Source organism: Pleurodeles waltl, chromosome 2_2, assembly GCF_031143425.1.
Source record: "Pleurodeles waltl isolate 20211129_DDA chromosome 2_2, aPleWal1.hap1.20221129, whole genome shotgun sequence".
NCBI lineage: Eukaryota > Metazoa > Chordata > Amphibia > Caudata > Salamandridae > Pleurodeles > Pleurodeles waltl.
The window spans coordinates 993,865,693-993,883,345 of NC_090439.1; the positions used below are offsets into that span (position 1 = coordinate 993,865,693).

At 40.0% G+C, this 17,653-nt stretch overlaps 1 protein-coding gene across 1 annotated transcript in view; it reads right to left on the bottom strand.

The window, feature by feature from the left end:
* The window catches only part of TATDN1 (TatD DNase domain containing 1), a 112,639-nt gene that overhangs the window by 55,682 nt on the left and 39,304 nt on the right, over positions 1 to 17,653 (bottom strand). The window contains exon 3 of the mRNA XM_069220720.1: positions 12,531 to 12,580. Coding sequence (XP_069076821.1) covers positions 12,531 to 12,580 — 50 coding nt within the window. The remainder of the gene's footprint in view (positions 1 to 12,530; positions 12,581 to 17,653) is intronic.

Sequence of the window (17,653 nt, forward strand, 5' to 3'; positions counted from 1 at the left end):
CCCTGCCCTCCTCATTTGCTTCTCCCTGGGTTAAAGACTATTTCAGCTCAAAATATTTCAGCTCTTAAACATGATTCGTATCTCTGGCTGCTTTCCAGCTATGTGGAAAAAAGCATCCACCCTTCCCCTTCTAAAAAAAAACACCCCCATTTGACACCCTCAAGGTGAAGAATTATAGGCCAATCTCGTGCCTTCCCCTGCCAGCCAAGATCCTCAAAGGGCAATGAACCAAGAGATCATGACCTTTCTTGAAACCAACATTCTCTCTCCAGGTCAGCATGTGTTTAGAGCCAACCATTACACAGAATCCACCCTAGTGGTAAGGAGGCCTTGATCTTGAATGAACTTTTGACCGTGTTCAACGCGGTCAACCACTCTCTTTTGGTCAACCACCCTGAAAATATCGGCATTAAGGGCAAGGCTTTAAAATTGATAAATTATTTTCTGTCCAACAGAGAGCAAGTGGTTGCTTTGGAGGACTTTACCTCTTCCCCTTTTACTCTTTCCTGAAGTCTCTCTCGAGGAACCTCGTTGAGTCCAACCCTTTCTTTATGCATACATCACCTCTCTGATGAAACTCATTCAATCATGCGGTTTCTCAGTATTCTCTTATGCCGATGACACCCACATAGTTGTGTCTGTCTCTTCTGAAGTAGAAAAAGTGGGCAAACGATTAAACATCTGCATGGGTAGCATTGCGGACTGGATGCCGAAGAATTGTTTAAAACTAAATTCTGAAAAAACTGTAATGCAATGACACCTACTACTGGAATACCACTTGGTGGCCCTCCAATCTTGGGTCCCTCCCACTGCCAGTCCAGAAAGCAAGAAACTTGGAGGTTGTTTTAGATGCCACATTAGAGTTCATGGACCACAGGTAACATCCTCTTGTTTTCTCACTCTGGGAATATTTTGTAAAAAATCCCTTCCTCCCAATTGAGTTACCAAAGGCAGTTATTGTAGCCTTAGTAATCTCAGAACTAGACTACTGAAACGTCTTATATGTAGACTCTCAAAATCACCTACTAAATAAATTGCAGACTCTTTAAAACGGCGCAGCCCAGGGGCTGATAAACATCCCAAAATTCTGCTCAGTCTCCCAAACTATCAAGGAATTGCACTGGTTACCACTCAGGGAACAGATCAAGTTTAAAGCATTGTGCTGGGGTCATAAGGCCTTGCACCATGTTGGTCCTCACTTTTTTCAAGAAATCTTTAAATGGTTCTCACCTACACACACCCTGCGGTCCAGTGAGGTGAGACAGGTAATCATTCCCAGAATGAACAAAGCACATTGGGGAGGAAGAGGTTTCTTCTCCTCTACATCCAAATGGTGGAACTCAATGCAGACCATCTTAGAGCTCAGCCTAATCTCCTAACATTTAGGAACCAACTGGCTTTTTTGATTCTGTGTCTATATTCCTTTTCTCTACTTTTGCCATCTGAACCATAATGTCTGACACTAGCACCAAGATACCGACTGGTGTTTGCGTGCTTTAGAAACTTATTAACATAACAAGAAATGTATTGAAATTTTGACTCATTATTAGGAACCATTTTGGCAAATAATTCATCCTATGAAAAACAAACACACTGATTGAAATACAAAATTTACAAACACACACCCATAGAAATTCAGCTGTTATACAGGGATTGCAGAATTATTAGGCAAATGAGTATTTTGACCACATCATCCTCTTTATGCATGTTGTCTTACTCCAAGCTGTATAGGCTCGAAAGCCTACTACCAATTAAGCATATTAGGTGATGTGCATCTCTGTAATGAGAAGGGGTGTGGTCTAATGACATCAACACCCTATATCAGGTGTGCATAATTATTAGGCAACTTCCTTTCCTTTGGCAAAATGGGTCAAAAGAAGGACTTGACAGGCTCAGAAAAGTAAAAAATAGTGAGATATCTTGCAGAGGGATGCAGCACTCTTAAAATTGCAAAGCTTCTGAAGCGTGATCATCGAACAATCAAGCGTTTCATTCAAAATAGTCAACAGGGTCGCAAGAAGCGTGTGGAAAAACCAAGGCGCAAAATAACTGCCCATGAACTGAGAAAAGTCAAGCGTGCAGCTGCCACGATGCCACTTGCCACCAGTTTGGCCATATTTCAGAGCTGCAACATCACTGGAGTGCCCAAAAGCACAAGGTGTGCAATACTCAGAGACATGGCCAAGGTAAGAAAGGCTGAAAGACGACCACCACTGAACAAGACACACAAGCTGAAACGTCAAGACTGGGCCAATAAATATCTCAAGACTGATTTTTCTAAGGTTTTATGGACTGATGAAATGAGAGTGAGTCTTGATGGGCCAGATGGATGGGCCCGTGGCTGGATTGGTAAAGGGCAGAGAGCTCCAGTCCGACTCAGACGCCAGCAAGGTGGAGGTGGAGTACTGGTTTGGGCTGGTATCATCAAAGATGAGCTTGTGGGGCCTTTTCGGGTTGAGGATGGAGTCAAGCTCAACTCCCAGTCCTACTGCCAGTTCCTGGAAGACACCTTCTTCAAGCAGTGGTACAGGAAGAAGTCTGCATCCTTCAAGAAAAACATGATTTTCATGCAGGACAATGCTCCATCACACGCGTCCAAGTACTCCACAGCGTGGCTGGCAAGAAAGGGTATAAAAGAAGGAAATCTAATGACATGGCCTCCTTGTTCACCTGATCTGAACCCCATTGAGAACCTGTGGTCCATCATCAAATGTGAGATTTACAAGGAGGGAAAACAGTACACCTCTCTGAACAGTGTCTGGGAGGCTGTGGTTGCTGCTGCACGCAATGTTGATGGTGAACAGATCAAAACACTGACAGAATCCATGGATGGCAGGCTTTTGAGTGTCCTTGCAAAGAAAGGTGGCTATATTGTTTTTGTTTTGTTTTTGAATGTCAGAAATGTATATTTGTGAATGTTGAGATGTTATATTGGTTTCACTGGTAATAATAAATAATTGAAATGGGTATATATATTTTTTTTGTTAAGTTGCCTAATAATTATGCACAGTAATAGTCACCTGCACACACAGATATCCCCCTAACATAGCTAAAACTAAAAACAAACTAAAAACTACTTCCAAAAATATTCAGCTTTGATATTAATGAGTTTTTTGGGTTCATTGAGAACATGGTTGTTGTTCAATAATAACATTAATCCTCAAAAATACAACTTGCCTAATAATTCTGCACTCCCTGTAGTTTTAGTTATCTTAGGGCACAAGCTATAGTTACTTGAAAAAACTAACTAGAACAGCTGCATTTCTATGGTTTTGTGCGTGTAAATTCGGATCCTAACTATAATGTTCCTGTAACCTAGAGGTTCCCAATCTGTGCGCCGCGGCACCCTGGTGCGCCTCCAAAACTACCAAGGGGCGCCGCGACGTAATGCCTCAATATTCCAATTTCTTTCATTTTTCAAGCTGGCTTTCAAAAATATGTTTTGCTAAAATGAAGCTCCCTCTAGTATCACTAGATGGCAGTGTGACATGCAAAACAGCACAGGAATTGCTTCTATCTGTCAGATCAGTTAACACGAACTATGAGCAATGCAGAGATATAAACACACACACGTTTTGGACTTAAGTATGTACTGTGTCACTTTTAAGGAAATTGTAGTATTGTTTTAATAATATATTTAATTTATCCTGAAGGGCTCTATTTTTAGTCTTGTTAATGTTGGTGTGAAGACTTTTTAACATATTTTGTAGTGTATGAATAAGTTCTTATAACTATAATAGTATGCATCATGTTTAATGCATAACTGTGTTTTTACTTTTTTGATATGGTGTTATGTGGACCTCCATCAGAGTTTTGTACCATAATAAGAACTGAATTGACATAAACTGTGACACACGACTATAGTGAGAAGGAATCAGAGACTGCAGACAAATACTGAGGTCTGAGAGAGGAGAGTGCAATGACTTCATCAGACGCTAGAAGAGACAGAAGCAGAGTTAAGATAATGGTGGCTGCTGGAACATTTAGTAAAGTACTTTAGTAAAGTACTTGAAAATGAAATATAGCAGAGCTGATTAGTGGAGCTGCATTCTTATATATCAAAAGTGGCTCCTTGACAACTAGAATTACCTGTAGGAGAGCTCCATGTGCTGGAGGCAATTTTTAAGGAACAAAACATAGTTTTAAAGAAAATCCATATGCAGGCCACAGTGCTGAAGAGCATTGTTTCCGTCTTAACCAATTAAAGTTTTTTTTAATTGAACAACTTATATTTTTTTAATTTTGCTACATCTATAAATATAATACCTTCATAGTTCATACCAAGTATTTTTGAGGGAATAAAATGGAAGAACTCCAGAGGCCGGGCTTACGACCCCCCTGCCCCTCCCCACTCACCAATAAAAAAATAACATAGTGGGGAACTACAGCCAACTGCCAATAGGCCAAGGGAGCCACAGGTTGAAAAAGTTTGGGAACCACTGTGTAACCTTTGTTTTTTTTAGTGCATTTCTAACGTATTTTAAATGCTAATTCCTAACTATAATGTCCCTGTAGCCTTTGTTTATTTTAGTAAATTTGTATAGTTTTTCCAAAATGCAGCGGGTTTTCAACGCAGGGCCAGGCCACAAGCCAGGCCCCACTGCCCATCCCTGCGTGCTTCCAACCCCGACCCACAAGGAAAAACAAAGAGAAGGAACTCACGAAAGGTGGGAAAAGGGGAAAGCAGTGAAAAAGAGGGGAGAGCAAGGAAAAGCACACAAAAAACGAGTGAAAAAGCAAGGAGAAAGCAGTGAAAGCGAAGGAAAAGCAAGGCGAGGGCACACCAAAAATGGGGAAAAGGCAAGGAGAAAGCAGTGTGAAAGAGGGAAAAGCAAGGATAGGGCAGACAAAAAAAACAGGTGAAAAAGCAAGGTGAAGGCAGTGAGAATGAGGGAAAAGCAAGGAGAAGGCACTCAAAAAAGGGGAGAAAGCAAGGAGAAGCAGTGAGAATGAGGGAAAAGCAAGGAGAGGGCCCTCAAACAAGTAGGGGGCACACAAAATACAGGTGAAAAAGCAAGGAGAAAGCAGTGAAAACTAGGGAAAAGCAAGATGGGGAAAATGAAGTAGAAAGCAGCGTGAACAAGAGAAAAACAAGGAGAGGGCACACAAAAAAATAGGTGAAAAAGCAAGGAAAAAGTATTGAGAACAAGGGAAAAGCAAGGAGGGGGGCACACAAAATACAGGGAAAGCAAGGCGAAAGAAGTTAAAAAGAGGGAAAAGCAAAGAGAGGGCACACAAAAAAAACAGATGAAAAAGCAAGGTCAAAGCAGTGAGAACGAGGGAAAAGCAAGGAGAAGGCACACAAAATAAGGGGAAAAAACAAGGATAAAGCAGTGCAAACGGGGGAAAAGCAAGGAGACCGCGCTTTTTTTAAATATAATTTTTGCCGCACATTTGTGGCAACATTTTTTTTTACAAAAAAAAAAGTTTTTTTGCCCTGACAAGTTACCAGGGGGATCCCCACCACCAGGGCCTGGGGGACAGGGCATTCCTACCCTGCCCCTCTTTTTTCCCTTCTCTTTTGGGACTAGACTGAGTTCCAAAATGGCTGCCAACCCTTCCTGGTTTAAGTGTTGGCAGCCAATCAGATCTCAGCATGAGATCTCTGGGATCCACAGAGCCTCTGCATACCTAGATATCTATATTGTCTCCTCTAATAACTACAAAACTACTGAGCAGATTTACACCAAATCACACAAAACACACTTTCTGGACCAAAAACCTGCTTTCTACCAATTTTGGTGTAATTCCGTCAAGAGGTTTGGGCTGTAGTCATGTTCAAAATCTCTATGGGAAATTGCATGGGGAAAACACCTTTTGGGACCACCCCTTTTTCTCTGCCCGTGCTTGACGAATCACCCTAAAACTTTCAAGACAGCAGCTAAAGTCAGTGGCATAAGAATGTTGAAAATTCCGTGAAGATTTGTCAAAACAAAAAATGTTTTTCCTATGGAAACTAGGCCCCAACTATACCTACCTGACAGTAGGTTTTTATATACATATATACCCACACTCAGAAGATCAAAATGAGCATGGGTGCCTTTGGAGGTACGCATCCCCTGAGTGGACTTATTTTGTATCATATGACCAAACAGCGTGTTCTGCAATTTGAATGATGATAGCGCAGTGCCAATTGAAACTCATTGATCTTGAACCTATTGTGGAACATTGCTTTGAATTTATCCTATCACTGAATGGATTAAACTGAACTGTGTCTTTGTTTAACTCCTGGAACTTAATTTTGACATTTCTTTTGAGTTGTGACAATACAACTTAAATAATTAAGAAGATTCCCTAGGCCCGAGGCTATAGAAAGAATGACAGAATGTCATTTTAGAAGAAGACAGAGTAGGGATAGAAATGAATCACAAAGATTGTTGTAAATAAGGTAATCACAGTTCACCGTTGAACTCAGTTTAGTTAATCACATTTCATCGTTGAACTCATTTTTGCTATTTTTAGAAACTTAGAGAAAATCTGTTTGCTGCTATTTTCTACTGAAAAGGTCCGATTGTAAAGAAGTCAGGAAACCAATTACCCAAATTAGCATAGATTTATAGAAGCTGGCATATTAATAATAGTCATTGTAATTTTAGTCATTATGCTTGTTGGGTTACATTCATCAACCCCTTCAAGTCCTATTAGATCTAAATCTAGACCCATTTCCTGTACCCCTGCTTCTGCTGTATGCAATTGTGTACCTTTAATTACAAGCTGCTACACACAGATGTTTCAACGGGAGACTTTTCTCCCAATGCCTATTTTACATTGCTTTATTAATATATTGACACTGTGGATGCAAAACGTTGGTATATCTGTACACAGTTACCTGTTTTAGTAGCATATTCCACTTATCTATGGTATTTCCTGTAGCATTTTGCTTAGGTTTTTTTTTTTTTTTTTTACAGACAAGATCATTTTGAATATTATTTTTCAAATTATGATTCGATTTTCTCAGAACTCCCAATGTACAAACATTTTATTCCACATCTTAATGTCAAGGAGATGGACATTGTTTGGTGTTCCTTACAGCCTATTAGGAAGCTGGACAATGCTTATGCGCAAAGACAGAAACCAACTTTTCTCTGACTGACATTGAAAATAAATTTTTAAATGAGTTGGAGGACAGAAGGGTGCTTGAGTAAAGGAAGGAAACCAGACAAGATCTATGGAAAGATAAGTGAACTAAGGAAGAACGTGAGCACAAAGAGTTAGGGGTCCAACCCACAATGACTTTAGATTGGCAACATAAAGGTCCTCATTACAACCCTGGCGGTCGGTGTTAAAGCGGCATTAATACTGCCAACAGGCCGGTGGTAAAAAAAAAAAAAAGGGATTTGGACCCTGGCGGTAACCGCCACTTTAACACACCGACCGCCAGGGTGGTAACAGCCGCTGGGCTGGAGACTTCGGTCTCCAGCCAGGCGGCCACCACAATCCCACCCTCTGGATTACGACCCTACCGCCATGGTTTTCGTGCCAAACTTGCTGCCACGAAAACCATGGCGGTAGGCACTATCAGTGCCAGTGAATCACTTCCCTGGCACTGATAGGGGTCTCCCTCGCCTCCCTCCCCAGAGTGCTCCCCCACCCTCCTCCTCCCTCTCCTGCCCCCGCACATATATACACCTGCACGCGCACCCATATACACACATGCACACACGCATACCCACCACCAGCCACGCATGCACACATATATACCCACACACCCAACACACACCAACATACCTTGTCACACACATGCATTCACAACACACAAGACTCACAATCACTCATGCATCCAAGCGGCTCACACCTGCATGCACGGATTCCAAAACATACACCCCCCCTCCCCCCACATATACACAACACCCCCCACCCCCCTCTTGGGTTGGAGAACCCAACTTACCTGGTTGCAGGGTGTCCTCCGGCTGGAGACGGTCCGCGGCGCTGCTGCCAGCAGCAGCATCCGCCAGCAAAACACCGCCAGGCCATATCATTGGACATGATACAGTTGGTGGTGTTTTGCTGGTGTGGTAGTGCTGCTGTCAGCAGTGCCGCCTTACCGCCGTCCGCCACCATGACCGTCGGCGGTGTTCCTCCAGCATTCTGGCGGTATACCATCGGCGGTCATGATACGCGTAGACAGCTGGTAGCCACGGCAGCGGTAGGCGGTAGTTACCGCCAATGTTGTAATGAGGGCCAAAGTCAAGTTCTGTGTACACAGGATTAAGAGTGTAATCCACAATAAACATATGGGAAGGAATGACTGTGAGCACATTGTTGAATTAGGAGGAAACACAGAATATATTCTGTGGAGAAAAGATCCCATTACTCCCAGAGTTTACTGTGTGTGTGTGGCGAGCATTCTTATTTTTCAATACCTAGACATTTGTATTATCCTTGCTATTTGACTCTAGTGTTTCCAAAAATTTATCATGTAGAACATTTAAATGATCATGATTTGGGCTTTCCTGGTAGACCAAAATGCAGTATTATTGCCTCCACAATAGTAGGGGATATTTCTTGTGCAATGATTCCCTCTATTTGAAAAGTTTTAAAAGATTTTAAGATTAGAAAGCTTTCTTCTACAGTGGCATTAATTAGCTACTAGTACAGCTGGATTGTTGTTAGCTATTGACACTGAGATGATAGCTATTAGATCTATGGCTTTGCAAAACCGCCTTGGATTAGATGTCCTTCTCACAAAGGACAGCGGCATCTGTAAGATGTTGACGGTTAAACAATGTTGTACCTGTATACCTGGCAAGCGCGAGGAGACAAAGAATGTAATTAAGAACATTACAGTATTAAAGGAGGATTTGGGAAAATTGGAAGCTACAAGTGCGTGGGAAGCAACTGGAAAAGCATTTGCTGCCGTAGATATTTGATTTGGGAATTTAGATAGTGGACTTTTTGGTTCTATAGTGCGACCTATCATAGTTATTGCACATTTTTGTGATTTGTTTGTCATGTTTAGTGGGTACAAGTACCTGAAATCAAGGAAAGGAAAAGAGCAAGGAAAGGGCATCAAAAGGAAGAGAAGGGAGGTAGAATTGTAGGAGAGCCAGTGTAGGTTTCATGATGAGATGAAGCACCTGGAAAACACAAGGCGTAAGATGTTGAAAACTACACGGTTTTCGGATGTTCTGAAGAGAATTATTAATGTGATATTGTGAAGGCTTTCCTAGGCATCAGAGGGGAGGCTGGAGCAGCGTAATTTAGGCTCCACCCTATTTGCGTCATGTATATACATTTATGCACCCACATACAACATTTATATTCAATGTATGGTTTAATTTCATTAACATGTGTGATACATTTAAATGAATTAATAGTATGTAACTATTGCAACCACTAGGCATTTACATGAAAGCATATTAGGCTGATCAATAGAATGATGTAATCATGTCTGTTGCATATTCACATGATAATGGTTTGCTTTCACTGTCTTATTAGGCTGTAACCTGTAGCCATTTTAATTCTTGAGTTAACTTAGCCTGACATTAGGTCTTAGCTGAAATTGGATGCTTTCACATCACCAGTATGCTAGTTTTTCTGGTTTACCTGTACATTATCCTGATTCTTATTAGCTCGTAAAAGGCTTATTGTTATGTATTAGACTTGATAGACCTAAGAGAATGAGGATGGCAACAACTGCGAAGAACCGATGATGAGAGAAGGACTTCTGTCCATGGTGTACCAGGAGGAAGCAAAATTCAAGGTTAACAGCTGCATACCTAAATGCTTAGAGATAAGAACTTAGGGAGTTATGTTGAATCCCCCTCAAATGTGGGTACCTTATTGATTCTCAGTGGTGCGACTGAGATATGGATGTTCTAGAAACTGTGAGGGAACAGATTTTCTCTGAGTATGGAGCTTCATGATGAGCACTCTTTGTATCCTCTGGAACTTCTACTGAAGTTCAACCTTATGCTGACGTCTTCGATGCTCCCCTGTAGAATTCCTCTTTGGAGATTCTTAGTTTCAAACTATGCTTAGGTTAGAAAGAGAAAGTTTCTTTATGGAAAACTTTATTGTGACAATTTGTTTCCTGTGTATCATGGGTGTTTCTATTTTGTAGCTCCTTTCATTACTCCTTAATTTACCGGCACACTTTGGCCTACAAACTGAATTATTATACCTTGTAAATTTATTCTTGCTTTGCATATATACTGTTTGGATTAACATCTTGAAAGAAACCTTTATGGTTAAATTTCATGATTTTTCGTCTTTATTGTTAAGTCACATTGGCTTCATAAAATTGGAAATATATTTCTGATGTAAGCTCCCTTACATCGCTATCACTTCAAGTCGACTAACAATTGTCCACACTACAAACAGGGAAATATATTTGATGATTTCAAGAAGAGATTGAGGTTCAGATATCTACTCCATCATATATAGACACACACACACACACACATATATATATATATATAAACCCTTCACCAAATACCATTATCCATAGGCTTGCATTTTGCTTTTAGCTACCACAGCCCACAGGACATAAATATAGTGCCACTCAAAAAAACTGCCTTCCGCTCGGGCCTTTTAAGTGGAGCGGGCCTTTAATGGCCAGTATAGCCCGCTATGGCGGGCTACATTAATGGTAATAATTATTGAAACTGCAACAGACAAGTATGAACAAATTGATCTGCTAGATGTCAATGATAGAAGCGAACATCCTGCCTCAATGTGATTAGGAAATGAGGCAGAGGATTTTTCAATGAGGTGCAAGTTTACCTACCTCTGGAGACATGCATAAACATAGGTAGCAGGCACCAATTCTAGATACTTTGGAGCGGCACAGCTGACACTTTTAGCAACTGTTGTAAACTACTGTGATGTCACATCACTGTACAACCATACTGATTATTCGCTGGAATAATATCAGAGAGCCCACAGTTGCCTCCTCTGGATGTGTGAAGACCAATGGGAAGTTGAAGAAAGGAGGCTCCTGCTGACACTACCCCCTCTCTCATGCTCGTTTTTCAAAAGACATTAGCAAAATGGTTGACAACCTTATGCTGTAGCACTGAGGTTCCAAACCGTCCCTGGGATCTTCAAGGAGCAGCGAGAAACAAAGGCAGAGGAGACATTGCAGACCCACTACTCCTTGCACCATTACCTCCACTTAACCCTCCCCTGACTCTTTTGGATCCCGGCGACACCAGATGAAAGCAGAGGCAGTGTGGCCTTACACATCTATGATGCTGTAAGCTTGACGGCTTCACAGCTATACATGCAACAACCCTGTTATGGAGAATGGGAAAAGGTACCTAGCTGGGGGAGGAAGGGAGAAGCCAAACATTTCTAAATTTGAAGAGGTTAAGGCGAGAAGCAAGGGTGTTGGGCAAAATGGTAGAATACCACTTATGTTTTGCATATTTCATATATGTTTAAGTGAAGGTGACAGAAAGCCAGGTAAATAAGAAACCACATGGAGCAACAAAGAATAAATAGACATTTAGCTACTTTTTCCGTGAAAGGGGCACTTTATATTATTCAATAGCACTTTTTGTTGAATTACTTCTTTTCAGATGCCTGCTTTTGGAGGAAGACCAACTTAAAGGTGACAAACCAAAGAGTGTGGTTCTGTATGCTAATCCAATACAGTTGGTTTTACTGAGTGCATTACTTTAGGATCAAACAGTGCAACTGTGGCTCAAAAGCTCTATGATCAAAATTAATTGTTTTGCTGCTAGTTATCCAGTATCCTTTCAGCCGAATTTGAAAAGGTGGAAGAATGGTTCCAGAACATTTGCTAATTGCCCCACCCAAAGTACTCATTGAATTTAAATGTCTGATGGTTACAATCCTGTAGATTATAAGGACTATATTCACATGCCCTGTTGTCTCTACAGAAGTCATTTAATCAACTTAAATCGATGTTGCCAGTAATTCAATGTTACAACTGCAATCCCTTTTATATTAGAAGGATATGTATCTTTATATGAAAATGTGATATTTGTATAGCGTAATATTAACCAAAGGGCAGCGGAGCACTGTACAGAGGCAAATTCAAAGATGCAGTCACTGAGTGATTGGAGAGGAATCTGAGTTCTGACAGTGGAGGTAAATTATCAATTTGTTGTGATGTAGTGTTCTTTAGAGAGGCATGTCTTAAGCCTAAAACAGATCAGGATGGGGGCTATCCTGATGGATACAGGAAAGTCATTACTGATCTGGGGTGCATAAAAGGAGACGTTCTGTCTCCTCTTTTTTAATATTTTTTTCTCTCCACTCTACAACGTATTGCAAGCAAGCCACAATAAGTGATCAGACCAATAAAGTCATTAGATACAGTTTTAAGATGTTTTCACTTTCCCGCCTATCACTCTTTATGTGACTTCAGATACCACTTTAGCAGCAGTCTCAGAGCGGACAACCTGGGACAGGATGTAAGGTTAGGGTTAACTAAGAGTCTTTAGTGTGGTAGCGCATGGCCTCACCACTGAGTCCTCAGACATCTCACTGCACGTACTTTATGTTGAAGGTGTTCTGGAAACAAAAAATGTACATGTTATTAAAGGTAAGATAAACAATACCTTTTGAACTCCAACTTTGACAGCTCGCTCAATGAGGTCTAAAAAGTCATCTGTAAAAAAAAAAAGTGCACAAGTCTCATTACTTCAAGAAACAGGATACATGGACATTGTCCGTGTGACGACATCTAAACTTGAGTGCACAGGCCCCGTTTCTACATTCAAGCGGTCTTTAAATTATCCACATCCAGAAATGTAATTAAAACAGGATTGTTGAAGAATACTTCCTGGCCCTCTTTCACAGTTATTGTTCTTATTTACTTATGGGGTTTCATATGTTTCTTGTTCCAATAGTAATCAACGTTGTATAACCTAATTACATCTTTCTTGATTCTTGACACAATACAAACACTGTTAATAGCAGTGCTTTAAATGGGCCGGCATATCTAAAAAAAAAAGGTAATACTTTTAATTGGAGAGTACCGTCAATTCTCAGAAACAAGCAGGTACTCTGGTACATAGTACCTGCACTTCTATTTTTCCATTTAAAGCACTGGTTAATAGTAAGGAATAGCAAATTACATTTTTACCACAGCATTTACAGTAACTTATCTGTTGATTTAGCAATACCACAGAATCATGTATCCATTAAAGACAATCTATGTCTTTGTACAGAGTTAAAAAAAGTCAGCAGTCATTTTATCTGAATGTGTCAAGAATGACCGCATCTCAACTTCCCCATGTCATCTTCATTACCTGCCCAGGCCCGATCTATGCTTTGAAAGGAAGGTTCAGTCCTATATCACACACTGTGGCTCACAGCCCTTGGATAAAGAATACCAAACAACAGGTTTGCTCGTATGTACAGGACCATCTAACTTCTAAAATGCTATTTAACCCCCTTTTGGTATTCCCCACATATACTCCCTCAAGTTTTAATCACATACGACGAGTGTGTCCGAAGTAGGAGGACCAACTACATACGGATGCTCACGATAGCCACGTAAAATAGATCAGCATACAATTAAATTCATTTTATCAAATTCGGTGGTTCTTAATTTCTTAATGTCTGTGGACCCTCACTAAATCACTATTAAAAGCTGTATTTACAATTAGCACATCAAAAAAATAAGCACAAGTACAGAAAACGTTACACATAGAAAATACAAAATTTCTGAAATATTTTCTTTAATTTGTAAATAAAAAATATACAAAAAAACGGTATTTTAATTTTAATGGGAAGGTTGGAGCTTTTCAAAATTTGGCTTGAATTGTTAAAGACAAAGCATTATGCTGGAATTTAATATATCACTTTGCTATTTTTGCTCCTAATGCATCCGCCTTTTGGCACTGCAGAGGATAACATTCCTGTTGTTGTTGTACCAGGAGGTGATGATGTGGAATGGAATGTTTATTTTGAGGCAAAACGAACAATGAGGAGATAATATTCAGCAGATGCTAGCGTTCTTTTTAAAAGACACAATTTTACCAGGCGCAAGCAAAGCAATAATGAATGTGTGGAGAAATGTATTGCTGCATTACCCAGGAAAGGCTTTTGACATGCAGGAATTCGTCTCTATCAGAAGTGGTAGACATTCCAAAGAGAATTGTGAAATCCATTGTCGTGTCTCAAGCGCTGGCAACCAGGAAGGTATTTTTTCTCTTTCTTATGTTTCAGATGAAGATGCTGTTCGTGCTGTCAGCACAAACGGATACAGGAATTAAAAAAGGACAAACTGTTATAAGTGTGAGTCTTGGAACCACATTGGCAACAACTCTTCTTGTACTGCGATTGGGAAAAAGTGCATTAAATGCAAGAAGTTAGGGCATTGAAAAGCTCAAAGTAGTAATGGTGGGAATTTTAAGATTTAGTAGTATTGATGTACAAGATTGCACAAATAAGTTTAGCAATGCACTGTTCACTATTGACGATGAACAGATAACCAACAAAGGAAAGAGGATCAAAAGTCCTACTTATCATCTGTAATAACAGGGCACATCTATTGATGCTATGGCGGACTTTGGTACACTAATCAGTTTTTTGGCAGAAAAAACTCTTTTCTCTTACCGGCCTGACACATTTACGCTTGAAAAGCCTAGCATCAGTCCCAAAACATTTGTGGATCATGACATTTATTTATTTGGTTATTTTAGTTCCTCAATGCAGTGACCAAGTAGAAGTATTCGGACAAAAGTGTATAGTGCCATAATTGGAATCATCATAATTGGTTGGGAAGATCTAATCAAGTTAGGAATTATTTTGTAGCCTAGGTATGATGAACCTATTGTTTTAGGTGTAATGCCTATTTTGTCAATTGGAACAGATGGTGAAGAAATGGATGGTGAAATGCTCTGAAGTATGGTATCAAAGCACCCAGTTTTCAGAGATGAGAATGGTAGTGTTATGGGTTTTGAACACGATATATAACTTTAAAAAGATATGGTTGCCATTATACACAAGGTCAGACCAGTACCTATCAGTGTACGCATAGAGTTAAAAATGCTTTGGGAGAAACTCTGTGCTGGGGGGAGGATTAAACCTACTAATTAATCGGAATGGGTTTTCCCTGTGGCATTGGATAGAAAAGAAATCTGGTGATCTTCCCTTGTGTGTGGATCTTCAAAAGAGAAGACCACTAGATTTTTTCATTGAAGGTCGTGGGTAAATTCTAAATGAAAAATATAACTATAACTTTAGAATTTGTTTTATTTATATACTTTAAACTTGTTTTTTATATGGAAAATAGGTTTTCCTAACTATAACTAAGCTCTAACTTATGGCTTTCTCATGTAATTTTAGTGGTTTCTTTAATTTTTAATAAAAATGTGTTTCACGTTGTAGAGTTGAGTAGAATGGAGTGGAGTGCCACACACTGGAGTGGCGTAAAGTGGAATAGTGTACAGTGAGTGGCATACAGTGGAATATCAAAGAGTGAAGTGGCATACAGTGGAATGGCATACGCTGGAGCAGGATATAAGGGAGTGGTATAAAGTGGAGTGGCGTACACTGAAGAAGCGTAGCGTGGAGTTGCATACATTGTAATAGCGTAGAGTGGACTGACATAGAGTGGAGTTGTGTACAGTGTAATAGCGTAGAATGGAGTGGCGTGGAGTGTTGTACAGTGGTGTGGCGTATGGTATAATGTAGAAGTGTAGACGAGTGACATAGTGGAGAGGGGTAGAGTGTAATAGCATACAGTGGAGTGGCATATATTGGAGAGGGGTGCCGTCAAATAGCACAGAATGAAAAGGCATACAGTGGAGTGCCATACACTGGAGTGGCATAGAGTGGAGTAGCGGACAGTGGAGTGGCATGCAGTGGAATAGAGCAGAGTGGAGTACAGTAAAATGGTATAGAGTGGAATGGCATATAGTGGAGTATGGTCCAGTGGCGTGGCGTACAGTGGAGTGACGTATACTGGAGTGGTGTACAGTGTAACAGCATAGAGTGGAGTCTCGTATAATGGAGAGGTGTAGAGTGGAGTGGTGTAGAGTGGAAAAACATAGTGGAGTGGCTACAGTGGAGTTGGTTAGAATGCAATATCATACAGTAGAGGAGTAAAGATTAAAGCTGCGTACAGTGCAATAGCGTAGAATGGAGCAGCATACATTGGAGTGGCGTAGAGTGGAGTACGGAGGAGTGGGAATAAGATTTAATGTGATTTGCTTCTTTTTATCTATTTTATTTGCTTATGGGTTTACATAATATTATGAACATTAATGTGTATTTTAGTTGTTCAGGTAGTAATTCTGAAACTTTACATATGCAGTCTTGTTTATTTTTTGGGCTTCCTTGCTAATTTTAATAGCATTATGCTACATATGAAGCCCAAAGTGAATGAAAGCCAACTGTTGTAATAACAATTAAGATTTATTTATTTTTTCTCCTAATGGCCAATTATCATGTCCTCCATATAGTAATTTGTGTAGATCACTGCTAGGTCACTTTTCCATTTTGTTACACAGGAGTACATAAGGAAGATGGTTTTGTTTGGCTTGTTGGGCACAGTTTTACTTTGTGTGCCAGAGAGCGTGCTCAGAAAGCGTATGTACAGTAAGATGTATTCTATTTGTTATGTATTTGTTAATAGATTTTCACTAGCATGTGACCATAAATGGGTCTTTCAGTTGTTCATGTAGTAAACCTGAAATTTTACATATGCAGTCTAGTTTTTTGGGGGGGATTCCTTGATACTTTTAGTAGGATTGTGCTCAGGAGTGTATAAGAAAGATGGATTTTGTTTGGCCACTTTTATTTTTCGAGCCAGAGAGCATGCAAATAAAACATATGTAGATTAAGATGTATTCTGTTTGTTATGTATTTGTTTATAGGTTTCCATGTGCATTCAACCTAAAATGGGTCCTTTAGTTGGTCAAGTAGTAAATCTGAATCTTTACAAATGCAGTCTAGTTTATTTCTTGGGCTTTCTTGCTACTTTTAATATTATTGTGCTAGAAGATTTCACTAAGTTGAAAAACTCTTTAACTTAAGAAATACTTACTCTACTTACCTGCAGTAACCAAACAAACCATCTGCACACCCTAATATCTAATGCTGCCAAATTTCCAAAAAATCCAACTGCCCGTTTTCGCACTCCACGAAATACAAAAGTCTATGTAAAATACATTGGATTTCAAGCTCGTTTTGGGACCCCCTATTTTTCTTGGCACAGCCTTGACCAAAGCTGCAATCAGTACTCACACAGCACAGACAATGAAATGGGGGCAGCAGGTCTGAAATATTTCACGGACATTCGTCAAACGGGTGCGAAGTTATTACGGGACAAAAATAAAAATAAAATCCCTATCTCTGGTCGCCCTACCTTTCACTTCAGAACGGCTAGCGCCACTCTGCAATACATTCATATGTATATTCACATATGTGTGTTTTTATATATGAATGTGTCCTTACTAGCACAGCTGATTTTAATAACATGTCTTATGACAATACATTTATTTTCGCTGCCAAAGCATGTAGACCAATAAAACAAGACAGAAGGCAGTGGAAACATGTTAGCAAGACCGTACTTCTCACATTTTGCAAATGTGAATACAGGAATAGAAATGCACTGACAGGAAAGCATCCTTTCTTCAGGTTGGACAGGATTAGGTGCTCAGCATGGTATGCCCATAGGCATCCTGTCTTCAAGTTGGAAGGATACCATGAAAACATAATGTCAGGACAG